At 40.6% G+C, this 21,098-nt stretch overlaps 1 protein-coding gene across 1 annotated transcript; it reads right to left on the reverse strand.

Moving 5' to 3' along the window:
• Positions 1-847: 847 nt before the first annotated feature.
• LOC124287890 (anillin-like) lies at positions 848-20,893 on the reverse strand. Its single transcript, XM_046724370.1, has 18 exons — positions 20,792-20,893; positions 20,063-20,087; positions 16,177-16,311; positions 14,994-15,150; positions 13,103-14,438; positions 12,530-12,614; positions 9,979-10,892; positions 9,252-9,328; positions 8,467-8,611; positions 7,355-7,493; positions 7,019-7,174; positions 6,207-6,379; positions 5,726-5,801; positions 4,538-4,647; positions 4,060-4,146; positions 3,740-3,847; positions 3,120-3,292; positions 848-2,516 (listed from the first exon to the last, which is right to left on the reverse strand). The coding sequence occupies exons 1-18, from the start codon at positions 20,891-20,893 to the stop codon at positions 2,366-2,368; spliced, it is 4,149 nt and encodes a 1,382-aa protein (XP_046580326.1). The 3' UTR covers positions 848-2,365.
• Positions 20,894-21,098: the final 205 nt, after the last annotated feature.

Here is a 21,098-nt window from a genome sequence, read left to right on the forward strand (position 1 = left end):
TGCAGGATAGGACTCAAACCCCAAAAGTACTAGAATGCTTTTTAGAAAGACAGTTAAATTCCAAAATTAATGTTACCCTATGTTCCTCATACAAGTGAGCTCAATCCTGAATAAGTCCCAAACCCATCAATACCCACTGTTAACATGTGGTTACGTAGTAACGGTGGGGGACACAGAAATGGACTTCACACATTGTACCCATGTTGGGAATCGAACCCAGGTCTTCGGTGTGACAAACACTTTAACCACAAGGCTACCCCAGTCTAAGTAAACTTAGGCTCAGTATTATTCGTTACACTGCTATACACTGGAGTCTAACAAAACCTTGTAGAAGGTCGCGTTAGCTAACCTTTTGGACTGACCAATCAGAACACAGCTTACCAAATCGCGAAAATTAACATTCGCACATATCATTTGAACCTTTACCTAAAAAAACTCGAACGATTCCGAATGCTATTTTCCGCACGATCGCTTCCGAGTGATACACGCAATGACTGACTGACCGAGTTTGGTTTTACGCCGCTTTTAGCAATATTCCAGCAACATCATGGCAGGGGACACCAGAAATGGGCTTCACACATTGTACCCATGTGGGGAATCGAACCTAGGTCTTTGGCATGACGAGCGAACACTTTAACCACAGGGCTACCCCAGGAGGAAGTAGAAGGTACACTGCAACAGAATCAGGCCACACTCCTGTATCTTCTTGATGTAACAGAAAGCATCCATCAACCATCTTACAAAGAATATTAAGTGTGCTGGAGACAAAGTCACATCCACGGACAAACCGGCACCCATGCTCTGAACCCCCCAAACCCCGTACAAACAACTTTAAATAACCCACATCATGTTTTGTATGAATTTATTCCATATCCACAATATCATGATACATGTTAACATTAAATAACTAAAAATTGCACATGGTATATTTATGTTTAAGCAGCACTATTAAATGTACGAAATGTGAGTATATTCTTGCCGTCTCATTAAACACAGTGTACCTTATCAATAAAAAACGTTCTTCTCTAGCAATACTTTATTTAAATATTTAGTATTTGACAAGACAGGAGGAATATTCTACTTATCATCAGGAACCCTATTTAACAGATAACGTAAAGACATAACAGTTTATATCCAAGTACAGTATAACATATGATCGGCTACTGTTTCAAGTGTTCATGGTCTAATCTGAAATCACAACACTACAGAACTGTACAAATTCTGGTCCACGTCTTAAAACCTCCTTTAACCTTTGACCTACAGACCAGCTGATTCTAACATTACAGTGTTCACTTGTTTCTAACAGTGTCCAACACAATATAGTCTGGTTTTACTATCACCAATATCAAACAGAGATATGTAAATACTTGAATACACATATCTTGATTGAGGTCACGTTGTTTGATGCTCTTTGCTATATCACAAATACTGACCAACTCACAGACAAGAACAAGAACAGGGCTGGAACCATTCACCAGAGCTTCAACATCATCTTCCACAAAACAAGCATCACATCCCCTAGACATGCATCAACAGGGCTTGCTATAAAATTAAACATATTTCATGTTGCTTTGCATCGTCCAATGTTTGTAGTTTCAATGACGCAAGCTTTTCATATGTTTTGTTTGCGATGATCCAATCTCGTTTAGGTGTCAAGATTTTGTGTATTGTATGGCTGTAAAGATGTGTGTTGACTTGCAGCAAGTGTCTGGTTACAACCCTAGACAGGAGTGGAAAGACGAAGATGCCCAGAGGCTTGACTGAGCAGAAAGACAAGACGAGTAGGGACTCTAAGACAGAATGAATACATGTGTACTATACTGACTATTGGTACTTTAAAACATAAATACATGATAATAATTACAATATATATGAATAGTTACGTTGACAACAAATTTTTACATGTCTTTCATTGTAGGCAAATTATGCAATGAAAATATGGAGGTAATAATAGTTACGTTTATGGATTATGTCATAGAATTTAATTTTAATTAATTCTCTGCATGACTACATTGTTTTGTTAGTTAAAAACGTATTGTTCTGTTTTGTACTGGTCTTAATATTTGGCACAAGCAATTATGTTTCAACCAATCTTATGTTAAGTTTGTATTTGTGTAGAGAGTGAAGATTTGATCGAACAGTTGATACGTTGAATTTCATTAATGTTTGTTAGGTTCACAGTTGCAGAACAAGCCAGCATGCAGCACCTCAGTTCGTCCCTAACCACACAATCACAATACACAGCTGGCTGTCGGGATCAGTCTCATAATGTCTGCTGACAGACATTTCCACAGATCAATCGCCTCTTCCTGATGTCCTCCAGGGAGATAACTCTCTCACACGCACACTGACACATTCTGGCAAGTTAAATGTCTGCTATCACAGTTAGCTTTTGCTGGGTATTTTCACTGGGGGGAAGGGCATCTGAGTGCCATGTGCAGATGTTGGCAAGAGCTCGGTTGACCTTGTTGCACCAGACGATTCTCTCCTCTTTTGTGTCTGCTGAGAGCATGTGTCTGTGAAGAGAAGGAAACTACAATTAGTATTTCATACAAGAGTACATCATCAATGTTTACGAAGAACAGACAGAAACCCTGCCATGGACCTGTTTTCAAGATATAGTATGACTGTTGTATAATGTCAAAGACAGTAACATTCCAGCCAGTAAATTCATAAGGGCCTGACAAAGATGGAAAATATGAACAGTATTATGTGGCAGATGAAAATAGCCTGAGTTCTCATGATCTGATCGTCGGTGGCAACTAATGACTGAAGCACTGGTAAAATGTAAAGTGTTGTGGCCAAATTAAGATTTTGTCTTATCATCAGTGTCCCTACAGAATGTCAGAAAAGTAATTTTCACAAGCTTGGGTGTGTCCCTTGAAATTAACAGAGAGGCATTGTGAAAGTAAAAGATTTGAATCTGCTGAGATCGTTTCATAAAGACACCATTTGGTACTGAAACAATATCCAACCAAGGTAACATTCCTATGAAGGGATACAAACCACTCGTGCTTATAGTACAGAAATTGAGAATAAAGCAGTGTTGCTCATCTTATTTCCCATTCTACTGTTAGGCAAATCCGACCATGATAATTATTTCTAGAAGTACAACTTACTTGATTGTTGTCATGGTGTTGTATGTCCGACTGACGAGGGTATCTCTTTCTCCTTGACGAGGCTGGCGAACTGTCATCAGTTCAAATGTGTTAGGTCGTGCACAGATATCCCGTGGGATCAGACCAACCTTTTCTGTGATGCATCGCTTCAGGTCAATCATACCCATAGGGTCCTAGGACAAAAATCAGTGTATTATTGAAATATTAATTGAGAAGTCCTCAGCAGATTGCCTTCACAAATAAAGGGGGCAGTTGAGATGTGTGGAGAAATGGAGTCTTGTGTCTCGTTCAAGATCACCTGGCTGTCCCTTTCTCTGAACTCCTCCCTCGTAACAAATAGTGAACTGTGTCAATATTTTAATGATAGATTGTTAAACAACTTTTTTATTTTTAGGACAAAAATTCTGCAAAAACCTCACAGAGTTGGTATGATGTTTTGATTATGATCAGCGTTTCATTGAGTATTTTATGTTTATTAGTGTTCGAGTTAGATTGCAATTCATCGGTCCGCTTTTGAGCCAAACGGACTATACTTTTACGTCTTTTCCTGCACACATGAGAATAGAAATAATAAATGGTCCCCTGATTCTATAACCAGACACACAAAACTTAATGCTCACCTTGCGATTCTCATCGTCAGGGTACTTCCAGTAACACAGTTTATTACGAGCCAGAGCCACCCACCGCCGATGCCATGCTCCAAGGCCACTCACATCTTCAAACATTGTCTGGAAAAATTATATACCAGGTATGAAAGCATTGTACACTTAAAGAACAAACAATCCCATGATTACTTCCATGAATCAGCAACATTACAGCACATTCAAAAACTTCCCATCAAATAGAATCTCTTACTGGTATATTCCAATTTATCAAACGAGAGAGCCAGTTATTACTGTGTCTATTATCAACATAAGTCAGGAAGTAAGTATTAACTCACCAGGAAGCCTCTCTCCTCCACATTGGCCTCCATGAGACATTTGAGTCGGAGGTAGATGCTGCCGTGAAGTGGGGACAGGTAGGGAAGCTGCAACACACATGGCAACATCAGTACCTTTCTAGCAAATGGTAACACCAAGACCCTTCTTGTAAACAGAATCTAGCATTAAGTCTGTAACAAGAATGCAGAAAAGGCTTCACAATCATATGGAATTAACCTGAATGATTTTTGTTTATTTATAAGGAAAATGTGGAGATTTCAACTCAATCTATTTTTGGACAATGCTCGATAAACACATCACAAACAACGGAAATCTTTAGTCATTCCAACAATCAGTCATGAATAGATGGCGCTATGTACTGCTTTGCAACAATGAATTAAACTGAAGTAAACTGACCAATGAGCATGAAGTATAATGGCACCAATACCCTTGCATGATAGGTAAGACAGTTATTATGAAGGTTGACGTTGTACCCACCCTCTCCAGATTGAAGCAGGTCTTGTCTAATGACTTCATGGTGATGGGTACTGTGGTGATGTGACTGAAGCTGGTGGTCCTCACGGCAGCTGGGCCACCCGGACTTTGTACTGAAAACACAAACATTCCATCAAAATACATGAATCAACTGTCTCATCTATATGCTAGGTCCTCTGGAACACATTACACCATATGTGGATCCAAAGGGGGAGGGGGTCTTTAGTGTTTGATGGTGTGAGCTAAATGCTTAGGCATAAGACGGTACTCAATCGGATACAACTTGATCAATATTTCTTTATGTTCTTATTGCCCTAAATATCTCCCTTGGTCTGACCGCCTCCGTGGTGTAGTGGTTAGAGCGTCCGCCCAGAGAGCGGAAGGTTGCGGGTTCAATCCCCGGCCGCGTCATACCAAAAGACGTTAAAATATGGTACTTGTTGGTCCCTGCCTGGCGCTCGGCATTAATGGGTACAACAAGGACTGGTCGGCTCGGAGTCAGTATAATGTGTCTGAGTGGGGTATTCTCAGTGGGCTAGCACTATAAAACCAGCTTCAGTCTGGGCTAGTACAAGCAGCCGCACATACACATACAGACGCATGCACGTTGTCATATGAGCGAAATATTCTCAAGCACGACGATAAACCCAATTTCACCTCACCTCTCCCTTGGTCTGTAACCATATTAGGCAGTAACTAAGTTGATTGCTATGTCAACATAGAGAATCATTTGTGGTATACTGTTAGAGTGAGTGAGTTGGGTTTTACGCTGCTTTTAGCAATATTCCAGCAATATCACGGCGGGGGACACCAGAAATGAGCTTCACATATTGTACCAATGTGGGGAATCGAACCCGGGCCTTCGGGGGTGACGAGCCAATGCTCTAACCACTAGGCTACCCCACCGCCCCGGTATACTGTTAGATAGGGCTAGAGGCCATGGTCACATCAGGCCTGGAGATCGGGAATATATTCTTTGATAAACACCCCAGGTCACCAGGTACATAATCAGTTATATCTTGATTTTCTTTATCACTGGCAGAGCAATGTACAAAACCACACCTGGGGAATGAGACAAATCTGTCATCTACCTACTGACTGGTAAAACAGCTGTGGAGAAGGAACACTGTCTTTGATGGAGAGAAACTAAAGAGTCGATGTGAAGCCTTGTGTATCTAAACTACCACTTACATGTCATTGGATATTTTGACTTCTTGGGTGTCTTCGGCTTCTTCTTATCCTTAGTAAGTATTTCCTTGGAAATGGACTGCAATGTGACAAAAAATAAAAATTGCAATAAAAAAATAAATCAATCTTTTTTTTATTATTTTCGAGTAATATGTTATCCATAGTCAAAGAAACGTGTTTAATTACCAAAATTTGTTTCCACGTTACTAAAGTCTTTGATGGACATGTTCAGAAATTTGGATAGTATGAACACTGGAAAAGTTTATGGACAACTTTTCACATTTTTAAAACAATTTTAGCACTACTGCTCAACCCTTTATCAGATGAATGATCCAGGCCTAAAAGGTCCAAGTAACAACATATTTGTTTTAAAACGTCTATAGTCTTCAGTAATCCCCCCCAAAAGGTCAGATAAAGTTCTTAAAGCTACTGTTAAACCCCAAAAGGATTTAGTTTTCAGTCTGGACAAGTCAGCAACACTCACCATGCCATAGATCTCCAGGTCCAGTCGGAAGTCACCGGTGATGCCGTTGATCTTGATGAGGTTGGGGAAGTCGAGGCTGCCGCGCATCATAGGCTCGTGAGTAGAGAGCATCTGTGTGCAGATCACTTGTGTGTCCTTGCGGATCAGGATGATGAAGTAGTACGTTGTGTTATCTGCACAACACAAGATTATACTGGTTATCATTTGTAGAGACTTATCTGAACTTTTCATGAATAAACATATATGTTCATACCTATGTTATATCGTTGAATCTTTTAGTAAAATACCTTATCAATTATGACTGTAAACAAAGACATTTATACACCTCTTATACCCCCTGATACAATCTGAAACATGTTCCATTCATCCAGGATCAGCTGCTAACCTTTGTCACAACTGTTTACACTGCATACATAGAGATTATTACACGAGCAAGTGTGGCACACTTGCAAGTGTAATAATTTCTTTATTATCAATTTTATTCACGTGCATTTGTGCAGTAAAACACGGTAAGCAAGTGTGACTGCCCAGTTCACTGACATCATGTACAATTATACACACAAGCAGGTATGTAACGGCCTGACAACTCAGTAATGACAAAATCATAAGAAAAGTATATTCTAAGCTCAATATCAATTCCAAAGACAAAAGCACATTTTCACCATACATTAAAAAGAGTGATGGAAATACAGTACCATCGCCAGAGTTAATATAAACTTTGCACCAACAACTTCATATATCAGCATTAGCCTTTGTACATTGACAGAGCAAATCAGGAGTTGTGTGAAACTATCACCCAAGTAAGGTCTCACCTTGTGATGTTCCAATCTTTGTCACAAACTCTTTCTTGAGAGGAAGGCGGATGTCATTTATAGTGAGAGAGCCCTTGGGTCCGGGGCCAGTCTTGTCAAGGTTGCCTGTGTTCTTCAGTCTCTGGATCTCCAACATGTAGGACTGGCGTTTCTGACCTGCAACAAAACGTTAATCAGTTCACTTTTAGATGAACAAGATGACCAGAATCAGTCAGCCATATTTTGATAAAAAGCTTTTAAATAAACAGAAGACATCTTGATACTTGAAAAAAAATGCTACTCATGTGTGGTCATAGAGACGTTATTTGACAAGACAAGTGAACTGCATGTACGTACAAGCCACAAGCAGGACCCGGTTACACTCCACTTGTTCTGGGGAGCCGGCGAAGTACGAGTCCTTGCTGCAGCACTGGTTGAGTGCGTTGCTGGTCTGCATGATAACACTCTGCTCTTGTTGAACCAGCTCTTGAAGCTCCTGAATACAAGGGAGACGAGTTAAAAGAGCTTGAATAATGATAAATTATGATGGATTTTTCCGGGGCCGAGATGTTATATCGAGACAACCGAGATATCGAGTTATCAGAGTTCGACACAACAGTGCTTGACTGTATATCCTAGCTATAACATGGTCTGTTGATCTGTAAATAATGAAGTCCTGACCAAACAAGTGACTGACATTAAGAACATCATTACACATAATTTGGATATGACGACATGTAACAACCAAGTCAGTAAACCTCTAATAAAAAACATGGATTGCTGATGACCAGGGAGCCGTTGTACAGAGCGATCTTAGCACTAAGGTGACTGTAACTCCCATACCTTAACATAGACTTAAGGTAGTCTTAGCACTCAGGTGACCGTATCTCCCATACCTTAACATAGACTTAAGGTAGTCTTAGCTCTAGGGTGGCCGTAACTCCCATACCTTAACATAGGCTTAAGGTAGTCTTAGCGCTAAGGTGGTCAGAACTCTTACCTTAACATAGACTTAAGGTGCCTGAAGGTGACCGTAACTCCCATACCTTAACATAGACTTAAGGTAGTCTTAGCGCTAAGGTGACCGTAACCCCCATACCTTAACATAGACTTAAGGTAGTCTTAGCTAAGGTGACCCTAACTCCCATACCTTAACATAGACTTAACGTAGTCTTAGCGCTAAGGTGACCGTAACTCCCATACCTTAACATAGGCTTAAAGTAGTCTTAACGCTAAGGTGACCGTAACTCCCATACCTTAACATAGACTTAAGGTAGTCTTAACGCTAAGGTTGTTTTGTACAACGGTACCCAGTTCTAACTAGGATCCTTACAACACGAAAGTCATTCTCAAAGACAATTAATGGTTTGCTGAAAAACTTCCCAACAAAGGATATGGAGCTCATCACTACAGGGACCACATATCATATGGAACTAAAGCCATGACGAGTGGTACGAGACATCACCCACCTGTATCCGCTCCTGCACCGATTTCCTCTGTTCCTGGGGAGGCGGGTGATGAGGCATGGGCACATCCTCCTCATGAACCTCACTGTCCACGTACTTGCTGTGACGAGATATTATCATCTTGGCTGGTGGAGGAGCTTGAAGATGCCTGGAGATATACAATAAGTTGACAGAAACTGAGCGAGCTCAAATCAAGATGGGGTTTACGATACATTATAAGTTGTTCACTGGTCACGAGGGGGACATGAGGTGAGGTGAGGTGAAATTGGGTTTTACGTCGTGCTTGAGAATATTTCGCTCATATGACGACGTGCATGCGTGTGTATATGTATGTGCGGCTGCTTGTACTAGCCAAGACTTCAGCGGGTTTTATAGTGCTAGCTCACTGAGATACCATGCCGCAGTGAAGCATGAATACCCCACTCAGACACATTATACTGACTCCGATTAATGTACCCATTAATGCCGAGCTCCAGGCAGGGACCAACAAGTCCCATATTTTAACGTCTTTTGGTATGACGTGGTCGGGGATCGAACCCGTGACCTTCCGCTCTCCGGGCGGACGCTCTAACCACATCACCACGAGGTGGTCCATGAGTTGATGTACCCTCTATGTTTGTTTATGTTCAAATATAACTCAAAACAAGATTGATACTGTTCTGAGACTCAAGATTACTTCGGCTTTAAACTCTATCTCACAGAAATGCAGCGATTTATTAGAAAATGTACATTACAAACATAGCATCCAGGCAGTGAAGTGAAGAAACTATGGCAACAAATGGCCTCACCTGCTTGACCTGTAGGCACTGACACTGTATATAAGACTTCTATCTGTTCCCTCATTGGTCTGGCGGTGATGGCGCCGCTGAAATACACCGTCATTTATTCAACAGGCTACTGGTATGTTGGCAGATGGCCATCGGAAGGGGGAAGAAATATGTATTTTCTGATATATTGTTAAATAATGTTTAAATTCCACGACTTCATGAACGATGACTAATACTGCCTTGCTACTATTTAATGATGTCTGAATATAACGAAGCTTTGACATGTCAATGAAAGTGAGTTATATTGACCATATCTGTCTTCAGTCATCTGATCTTTCTTTTTTTATTTAATAGTGCCACTCTGGGCAATATTCCAGCTATACAACAGCTATCTGTTAATTATCAAGTCTGGACCACACAATAAAGGGATTGACATGAGGAGTTATCTATGCAATTTTACATGGCATACATCAGCCAACTCAGTAAATATGACAGTGTGAACCCATAAGAGTGATCAGATGCTTCGTATCAGCTCCTGTTAGCAAGTTAAAGCAAAGCAACATTCCCCCGGTCTCAGATTGTTCCATTTTCTAGCCATGCTAATTATCCATTAAATATCGCCCCCAATTGGCGATATTATATGATAGAGAATAATGTTGATTCAAGGTTGATATATTTATGAAAATTAATCTCAATGACTGTCCTATTGAAACCTGAATCAAGTATGTGTCCTGCTATGGTAACTTACCGGGGCAGGAACTGGAGTTTCGCTTTCATCCGAATCCATTGCTTCATCGAGGAGGTCATCAATATCGTCCCTGTTGCTCTCTACACTACTGGCCAGACTGCTAGAACTGTCCTGTGCCATCTGTCTCAGGTTCGAAGTGCTGCGGTACGTGTTCCTGGGTGCTGGATGATGGGGCTCCTCGAAACTATCCAAGCTTGTCTCGCTGGTGAAGCTCTGTCTGTGATCCTCCGGCCCGGCTGGTAGGACACTCTGTCTGCGTACAGAGTCAGGCACAAATGCACTGAGACTAACATCATCCTCTTCATACACTGGAGGCCGTGGTCTGTTCTGATGGGCAGGTTTCCTTCTCATCACAACTTCCTCCACCTCAGACTCTGATACATCTTCCGTCTCTGGTTCCGAGTCAGATTCTGGAGCTGTAATGTCCGTCTGAGATTCAGTGTCCTCATCTTGTGATGTTCTCACATCTTCGCTCTCATCCGTGCTGTCAAAGCTGTCGTCAAACTGTACCTTGCGGCTGTTGATGGAAGCCTGTCTGTGCACAGCATTGCCAAAAGCAGGTTGCTGTGAAGGTCTAGGTGCAGGAGCGTTGCCTTTCTGGGAGATGATTCTGTAGATGCTGGTGCCTTTCCCTGGCTGCTGTTGTCCCGAACTTGGAGGAACTGGTGGCTTGGATGCAGTAGAGCCATGATTTGATGGTGGCTTGCGTGGGGGTGCTGCCCCTGATGGAGGAGGTGGCGGTGGTGGAGGGGGGATACATCCTGCTGGGGGCTGTCCAGCAGAACCATGTTTCTCAGCTGCAACATGCTGGTTGTACGACTGCTGGTTGTTGCCGTTCTTGAAGTTGAAGGAAGCCATGTTCTGACCTTCATCTGAAAGGTCAAAGCCCATGGCAGCTAGCTTGTCGTCAAACTCTGTGTGTAGATGAGAGAAAAGCAATGTTAAAAAGCCGGCAGTGTATCAGTAACATGAAGGTGATAATGCAACACCTTGCACACAGATCTGTTGACTTTAGCAGAACTTTTATAGCACAGTGGATGATAATTTGTCAAGCTGAATATGAAAATAGGTGCAAAGGTGAGCTGACAAAGCGTAAAAGTGTGCAATTTTATCTGCAAGCATGTACAAAATATAAACCACGAAGTGATTCTTATTTGTTAGTTTGTTGTTTAATACAGCAGTCAGCAAATTCCTCAAAACTCGAACTAACCTCAATACTGTAAATCAATAAAATAATGCCATCAATTTTCTCATAATCGAACACAAAGCTACTTATTAATGCTAAAAAGCACTGCTCGCTCCACACTATATCTGAAGCGCATTAATAAATCTCGAATCTTTAAACCTCCTGGCTATGTTGTCATTATTATATTGTCTTTTGCACTCGATATCGTTATTACTAGTATTTTGGTCACGATAACCCAGTGAACAAAGACGAACGATAGATTCACAAAAATTCCTTTATTGACACAATAACATCGACATTATATTATATCAACAAGTAAAATACATTCTGGGGAAGAAAGATTGAGCACTAATCATTTAAGTTGTATTACAGTCTTTGAATAAACAGTCTAGTTTACAAGGTTTGAACTCACTGGACCACGTCCAGCAGACCTGCCAACTGCCATCCATGTAAGATTACCTCACGATTTCTGCCTACCTTTTCAATTGCTCTCTGCATCCAGCGAGCATGGACAGGTTTCATGACGCTAATCCTCAAATCAACACGTTTGTCATCGTCTTTTGTCTTGAGATTACAAACTGAGATCATCCTGTCTACTGTCAATTACTAATACTAACAGTTGAAAGGAAAGCCGTCTTTGATCCAAACGCCCATGTGTTCGGGGAATTAAGATGTTTACACTAGAGTCGGATTAAATACTAGTATAGTATTTCTCAAAGTTGTGAGTGTAGTCATTAGTGAGTATAGTCATTCTGGTCAACAATTTCCTGATTTGCCTCCTCATTAATAAATGCACGCATTAATAAATGCACGATTTTTGTTGATTTACGCTTTGAGGTTTGCACTACTTGTCATCCTTTTATTTAATTTTGCACACCCATTAGTTTGTTGATTTGAGCATTAATAAAAATAACCAGGAACATTTCATAAATGACTTTATAACCAATTATTTTCGATGATTGATCGGTTTGTAATGAACCAATCATCAATTATAACATTTTAACCAATTCCCAACACTACCTCAAAAGCAACAATGGGGCACACAACTTTTTGTTTATTGCATAGAGCAACGTTTCGGTGTAGATTCTTACAGTGTTATCAAGTGAGAAGTGACTACAACCAAGTGATGAGGAGTATATACAGTACACCCTGGTTATAATGCCACAGTGTGTCCAGGGGAAACTATGGCATTATATCCACGGTGACAAACAGCAGGTTAACATTAACACAGCAACATTAATCTATGTAATAAACAATAAGTTGTCATCCATAAAGTTGTATGCCTCATTATTGGCTGACCAGCTACCAGAATGCCGATCAAACAACACCACACAAACAGATTAAGATGAAGCAGCTTTAACTCACCAGCCCTTGCTTTGGCTCGGATAGCTTCTCGCTTCTCTTCTTTTGTCACTGAGGGAGTGGTGGCACTAGCGCAGGCCTGGGATGCCTACAGATTTGAATGTACAAGATTTACACGCGATCACGATATAATAGTGCACTGAAACTAGATGATTACCGGTAATTATCATTCTGTAACAACTGTTATGAAAATATTGTCCAGTCCTGGTGAAACATACAGATATCCACAAACAAAATATATCAAACATTGGTAAAATAGATGAATATTACTTAATATATATATATATATATATATATATTTACACAAACTGGAATAAGAACTATCAAATAATTGATGGAATGTGTATAAAGAAAATGACAAAACTTGAATACAAAATCCAAAGTGTTATATTTCATGATACTGATTACTGAGTACTCAAAAGTACTCGAAATTTCCTCAAGTGCCATAATCCAAGCCAAATTGCCCAGTAGTTATCAAAAGGACATGTAGAAATTTGCCAGATTTCAGGTGTTCCTATATATGATAAAGTGAGGACTAGTGAAGTACAAATGTGAGTATATACCCATGCTACTTACTGGCTGATCAGATGGGTCGTCTTCCTTCAGTATGCCGTTCTTCCACCTGTTTTGTATGGACTGCAGCTCCGCCATCCGTTCCGTCCTCAGCTTCTCCATGATGTCCTGGCTCTTGCTGCTGTTGTGTGTCTGTTCCATCAGACGCTGGTGGACGCTCTTCATCGTCCCGCTGGCGCTGCTTGGCGATAGTGGACAGGACTTCAACGACTTAGTAGGAGACGTGGCCATTATTTGCTGGGCACGCTCACTGATTGCATCCATCACAACCTTGCTGGGGGTCACGCCCTTCTTGGTTGCTGACCCTGGGGGAGGGGGTTTGGTTGGGGAGCTCTGGGGAGATGCTGGCTGTTCACCTGGCTTCACCTTCTTGATGTAGCTCACCTGGTTCGACGATGACATGTGTTCCCATGCCGACATACGAGCATTGACAGAATATGCTGTTGGCTCCTCCTCCACAGGCGGAGGCTTGGTCTGTTCTTGCCATTTAGCCATCCTCTCCGATACCGAACGGGAAGTTGGATCGTCAGAACCCGCAGATACCATGCTCACTGGTCTCTCCGCCTTTGGTGTTGGCTGGGAACTCTTAGCAACAGCTGCCATTGATGGGGTACTTATAGGTCGAGCTGGTGCATTCTGGGACCGAGCTGGGGTACCCATCTGCCGAGGGGTGTTAATGACCTTACTATCTGCTGTATTTGGAGCATTTTGGGGCTTGGCTGGGGTACACATTTGTCTAGGAGTGTGTAAAACTTTTGTGACTGTGGGAGTGGCAGCTGGTGTCTGATTTACCTTCTTTTCCCAGTTAGCCATTCTAGCCGACACAGGTGTCTGAGTTGGGTCTACAGGCTTGCTGGCTTTCGGTGTCTCACAAGTGGTTTTCTTGGCCCAGGAGTTGAACCTCTCCGATACCGGTTTGGTAGTTGGTTCTTCGTCGGTCCTTTCCCCATCAGATTCATTCAGTCCTCGGACATTAACCGGGATCTGTGCAGGGAGGCATCTGTCATCGTGTTTCGGCGGGACCCGTACCTGTGGGGTGAGAGGTGAGGACAGTTTCTGCTCAACCCTTCTTGATGGGGACTGTGTGGATATACTACTGCCGGACAGGTTACCGAAGGTCAGCTTGGACTTGACCGGTGAGGCTGGGGCATGGCGAAGCTGCTTCACAGGGGATACCTTGGCAACCTCGGGCTGGACAGTGGTGGGGGGCGGGGGTGCACGGTACTTCTTGGGGGAGTTCTGTACCCCAGTAGGGGGACATGGAGCGGCATGGGACTTGCTTCTATCTTCTGATGGTGCCCTTGGGGGCTGCCATCTTGGTTTCTTCTCTTCTTCTTTTCTGCAAATGTACAGAGACATCTCTGTATCAGTAAATATGCAATAGCTATATTACAGAACCCAGATATATCATATATCTCGCAGAAGAAAGCTATCAAAGTCAAATACCAAAGCGCCTCATACACATGGACGTCTCCCTCACATATTTTACAATCCATTGAGTGAGAGAGTTTACTTTTGCGTTGTTTTTATCAATACTCCAGCAGTATCATGGCAGGGGACACCAGAATGGTCTTCAAACATTGTACCCAGGTGGAGAATGGAATCTGGGTTTTTGAAGTCACGAGTTAATGCATTAACCACTATGCTACTCCATCTGTTTTTACAATCCAAGAAGCAACAGATAAGCTGAAGAAATATGCTTCACATTATGATGAACAACTCCACTTCAACAGCATCATTCACCCAATGAGGTGGCAAGAAGTAACCACCGAAACCTTAGAAATATATACATGAAAGGCAATGAAAGTTGATATCCTTAACAAATTTGCCCTCGTCTTCCCCAACTTATGTGCAAAATAATCAGGCCATCATGATGATACATCTTTATACTTACTGTATCTTTGGTTGACTGAGATCGTCCTCCCAGTTGTTGATGTTCTGTGCCAGAGCAGCCAGTCGACCGCGGCGTGATGGTGGAGGTTGCTGGCTTGGGGTGTTCTCATCATCCAGGCAGTTGCTTAGACTTTTCCTCGGCACAGGTACCGGGCTTGCTGCACAAATGGATAGCATCAGGGTATGGGAATTGTTTAGATGGATTACTGACTGACTGAGTTTTGGTTTTACGCCGCTTTTAGCAATATTCCAGCAACATCACGGCGGGGGACACCAGAAATGGGCTTCACACATTGTACCCATGTAGGGATTCGAACCCGGGTCTTCGGCGTGACGAGCCAACGCTTTAACCACTAGGCTACCCCACCGCCCGTTTAGATGGATTAACAAACAGGACTGTTTCAAACTTTTAGCAGTACAAAATGTTACGGCCCCCTAATTTCTAGTTGGAATGCCCACTGGTACAATACATAAAACGTTTATCAGTAGAAGGTTGCAGAATAAACACTATTGAGCCACCCCCTCTCCCTTTGATAGTTAGCTCTGACCCACCTTTAGTTTTGGTTGTTTTTAACATCACTCTTAGCAATATTCCAGCTATATCTGTACATTATCAACTAGTGGTGGTCCGATTAATTGAAATAATCGAAGATTGGTCGCAGTGATTAAATGACCAAGCAATCGATCATGTTTTCTCATAATCGAACACAAACAATTCTGGAACATTTGTTTGCATTAATAATATTTTTCACAAGGCTGGTTTTGTCTGTCATTAAATTTACATTTCATAATCACTACAAGCTCGTTCCTGTTATGATTGAATTTATCTTAAAGACTTCAAGAAGTTTATGTTCCGAACATACTAGTCATCCTTTAAAGACGTGCAAAAAATTTTACAAATGCATTTTGTTTCAATTTGCAAAACAAAATAAACAAAGAACTACATGTTTTTTCTTTATGAATTTTCATTAACAAAATAACCAGGAAAATATCATAAATGAGATTTTAACCACTTCCCAACCCTATTATCAACTCTGGACCACAAAATTCAGTGATCAAGAGCAAGAGCATCGATCTACCATCGGGATACAATGACATGTGTCATCCAAGTCAGCGAACCCGACCACCCATTCCCGTTAGTAGCCTCCCAGCATGGGTTTTTGAAGACTCGGATCTTGACATACCTGTATCGGCAGTGTCGGACCATTCTTCTCTCTGGTGAGACAGCTGTTGCAGTCGTGAACGCACGCCGGTGATGGCTGGGGTGTCCTCCTTTGCTTCTCTCTCACTCTCACGTAAGCACTGACGCTTAGGGGAATCTGACAAAACCACAAGTGCAATAATGACAAAAAAATGTTTCTGAATAACAGTTACACATTACTTTCCCATGATGTTCAGTGGTGGGCATAAAATTAGGCATAAACATTTGGGGGTCTCTGTCATAACCGTTGTGTAACAAGTCAAATATTTAGTGAGTGTACTAATTCAATTAGCACAGATGATCTCAAGTGCAAAGTGTACAAATATTGAAGGGTATTTACTGGCTCAAACACCTCATTCCAACAAATATAAAGAACACTGAACATGCTGGTGAATATGATCCGTTATCATGAATAATGGGTAAAAATTACATAATCAGACAATAATTATTCACTTAATAATTGTAGTTGAAGTGATTGATGTGCAATATGGAACACCCATGTTGACAGTGTTAATTTGTCACAGCAATAACCTGCGGTGATCTCGCATGACACTCAAATTTGGTATGTAATAGTTATAGTTGACAGTACCATGTGCAGTCTTGGCAAACTAACATGACTTTAAAATGCGCTACTGCAAGGCTAGTACATATTCCATTCTTGCATATCTTACTTTCAAAAAGTACACACGTGTTCAAGTAAAACATGCTCCTTTAAAAAATCGTGAAATATTCTAATCCGAGCGTAAACCGTAATATTCAGTTCTGGTGACCTGAAAGTAGCGTTATAGCTTAATTGAATTGAATTCATGAAGGGAACTCTACGGTTTGATTCACGGAATATGCGGCGAATCGTCGTTTGTTTTCCTTGTAATTATCTTTAGAAAGTATTTAATTTGGCTCAAACACCTCATTCCAACCACCATGTAACTATAAAGAACACTGAACATGCTGAACTTGAAGAAAAACTTACACATCCCACAAATAGTTCAAAAGTGTCTTGTTTTAGGTATACATGAGGTGAGGTCATGTAAACGTCATGGAAATGGAGTCCTAAGGAAACATGAGGGTGATGTAAAGTCATGGTGGCAGTGTCGAAGATACAATGATTATAATCACACATACTTTACATTTTGTTGAGAATTTGGTACAGTGAATATCATTATGTGTGTCCCTCAGGTGAGTGAGTTTAGTTTTATGCAAGCTTTTAGCAATATTCCTGCAAATATCATGGCAGGGGACACCAGAATTTGACAGAAATGGGCTTCACTCATTCTACCCACATTGGAAATCGAATCTGGTCATTGGTGTGAAGAGTGAAAGCTTTAACCACTTGGTACACCATATGAATTGTTTCTGCAATTATTGGTAAGTAAGAGTTGGAAATGTACTCTATATAATATGATTATTTCTAGGGGTTTGGGTTAAGATTTAGCACTATGTTAGGTTTAGCCTTTTAGGGTAGGCTTTTTATAAACATGATAAAAAAATGCATCTGTTCTTATGCAAAGGGTGTTACAGGTGGAAATCTTTTAAATTATTCTATACATTGTTTGTACTGGATGTACATTTCTGCTTCATGTAAATTTCAGTCTTGTTCAAGGACAAGCAACAAACCTTTGAGGAAGAATGTTTACGCTAGTCCCTAGTGGTACTTATAGATATGAAGATTTAAGGTTGCGGTTCCATACCATCATTCTGCTGTTGATCTTCTATGATATTTTCTGTTGTGTCCTCTCCAAGTGGTGTTCGGCTTTCTGAGGCGGGTCAGGTGTCTTGCCAAGCTTCTGATTCAGCATCTCCTCCGTTGATTCGGGTCCTCTCTATCAGTTTCTGTCAAACAGGGAGATTATTGTACCATGATTTCTGACTGTCAAGCAACCACTGATCAATGTTGACTGCGTTCACAAAAGGTGATGAGATGAACCTTCATCTGTTTGTGCATGGGCCTAGTACATTTGTGGGGATGTAATTATACACGCTATCAGGTTTAATACACTCCAGTTATTCATACCCTGCTATCTTGTTATATGGAAATGCTGTTTGATCATATACAAAGGTGTTTCTTAAAAATATCAACACTAAAATGAATACAAATGTCCATGTTCACAGGTTACCTTTGAATGAGTGAGTGAGTTTAGTTTTATGCCGCACTCAGCAATATTACAGCTATATGGCAGCGGTCTGGAAATAATCAAGTCTGGGCCAGACAATCCAGTGATCAACAGCATGAGCATGGATCTGGACAATTTGGATCCGATGACAATATTGACAATTGTGTCAACCAAGCCAGCCGAGTCTGACCACCTGATCCTGTTGAGTAAGCCTCTAGCGACAAGCATTGGTTACTGAACATCAGTTCTAACCTGGACATTCATGGGTTGGTTACCTTTGAAAGGTTATGATAAGTGTGATGCTACATTGGCGTAACATGTACAGATTGGATACTGAATCTTGTTTAATCAGGATTAAGACAACCAGAACTTCCGTCTCACAAAGACAAGATCATCACTCTTACAAAACATGTCTAGGATTCAGCATTTATACCTTGACTGCCTCCTATCCATCATCGACAGATCAATGTAAATCTCATGTATCATATCTCACATTTTAATTAACAGGATATTATAATTGATAGATGCAACATGCATGATACACCAAACTATCAAACAATATTTTTCATCTAGTACATTCAGAATACCTGTTTAATCTAAAGGTTTCTTAAAAGCATATGACATCTACTTTGGGATCAGACTGATAAATATTACCAATAAATGTCATATAAATTGTTATGCATGTTTACAAAAAGTTGAAATTAATTGTGTGATTTCACACTATCATGTTTGTAATCTCTACTTCTATAATCTATGCTACTACTTCATATATGGTTTACTTTTGAGTTCCTTTTGGCATGTTAGTCCAACTGGAGGCTGTGGTTAAAAATTTATTTCCTTTGGTGGAAATAACCCATTGCCCGATGTCGATAATGTCCAGTGTTTTTTGCTGTATGTAAGAGGTGAGGTGAAGCAAATTTAGATATCACACTGTACGGTGTCCAGTTGACTTTCAATATATAATTATGTTGTTTATTTGCAAAAAATCAACAATTTATGAAAAATTTGCATTTAGTATAGTGGAAAAATTATCAGGGTAAATTCTCAATAAATGTGATTTTACATGTACCACTGTACCGATTCATACACTAGCAATTTTAAAGTTATTTCCACCCATGGTTAGTATGTATTGCAGTTGTATGTGCAACTGGGTCGTGGTTAAAATGTCAAATGTCCTTGTTGGAAAGTTGAGTGACAAACTATGTTTCATTTATCAGTTTTGTGATACAATACAATGGCAAATATGATGGATTTTGTTGCTATATGTAAAGAGGATGAGGTGAAATGATCGTTTAATGTCATACATAGAATATTTTGCTCACATAACTATGTGCATGCATGGAAGTATGTGTGGCTGCTTGTACTAGTTTTATATAAATAGTGCTAGCTAGCTCACTGAGATATCATGCTGCAGTTAAGCATGAATACCCCACTCAGACACATTATGCTGACTCGAACCGACCAGTCCTTGTTGTACCCATTAATGCTGAGCACCAGGTAGGGACCAACAAGTAACCTATTTTAACGTCTTTTGGTATGACGTGGCTGGGGATTGAGCCCGTGACCTTCCGCTCTCCTCTGCATGCTCTATGCTCTAACTGCTACATTACAGAGGCGGTTTATATGTAAGATTATAATACAATTAGCACCTGTTTCAATATCAGGTAATACTTGTAATACTGATAAGTGCATGTAGTTTCCGTAGAGGAAATTGTGACATTTGAGAGTCAGTTAAATTTCAGAAGTTTGATTACTTACATAGGAACATTTTGATATTTAGACACTGTCACCAAATGTACTCAATACAGGTTAACACATGCTACTTTTACTTACAACCTTTCCATGTTGTTTATTCAATTTGTTTGAAACACAAATAATTTTGAGGCCATATTTTACCATGTAGAAAGTAGTAATGTACCATGGCGCTTTTGAAACATGGCCATAGGACTCAAGGACTAGTAAAAATATTGAGGAAGAGATATATGCAGCAGTTGTTAGATAGACAACTGTATCAACTCCTGTACTTTTTAATCCAGCATGAGTAAATATTGAAATTTTGATGGTTGCATATAGTTAAATATCAGGGCGGATACAGCTTTTTGAGAAGGGGTGGGGGTTGCACACTTTTGAGAAAGGAGGGGTGCACACTTCATTTTCACGCCGTTTCATTGGTCATTTAATAAACTTTCAGGACAAAGGGTGTGGGTGTGCAGTCCTGCACCCCTCTCTGGATCTGCCTATGAATATTAGCATAACTGCTACAGCAATATCTCAACATAAAACACATTAACTAACACAAGAAACTCAGTGTCTGTCATTGTGTCAGTTTTAATCAAACTTGTACAAGTAAATACCTAACTTCATGAACTAACGAAAGGTGCACACTGATGATTTGGGTATCTACTAGTACTACAAATACTTGGAGTGGATCAATATGAAGGAGAAGAAACAGGTTTTCAGAGACTGCTGTGTCACATGACCACTTACCATCAAGTCCCCATCTCTCCTGTCATCACCATCAATCACAGTTACTTTGATGTCTATTTCAACATCAGTGTCAAAACTTGTCTGACATTGCATTTCTTCCATGATTCGTAGATTTTAATCAATGCATTGCAAACAAAACTGGCTATTTGAACAGATGGTCTACTTTCAAATTGACAGTTAGATTTGTCTACATGCCTTCGGGCTTATCCCTCATTACTGGCCAGCTTTTGAAGAGGGAATTTCTGCCTTGATATTTAAACAAAAGCAAGTCAGCAAGAAGGAATAATCACGATGTCCTGGATTTTGT

This window comes from Haliotis rubra, unplaced genomic scaffold (genome assembly GCF_003918875.1).
Source record: "Haliotis rubra isolate DU_JTF1 unplaced genomic scaffold, ASM391887v1 Scf408, whole genome shotgun sequence".
In the NCBI taxonomy this organism is placed as follows: Eukaryota; Metazoa; Mollusca; class Gastropoda; order Lepetellida; family Haliotidae; genus Haliotis; species Haliotis rubra.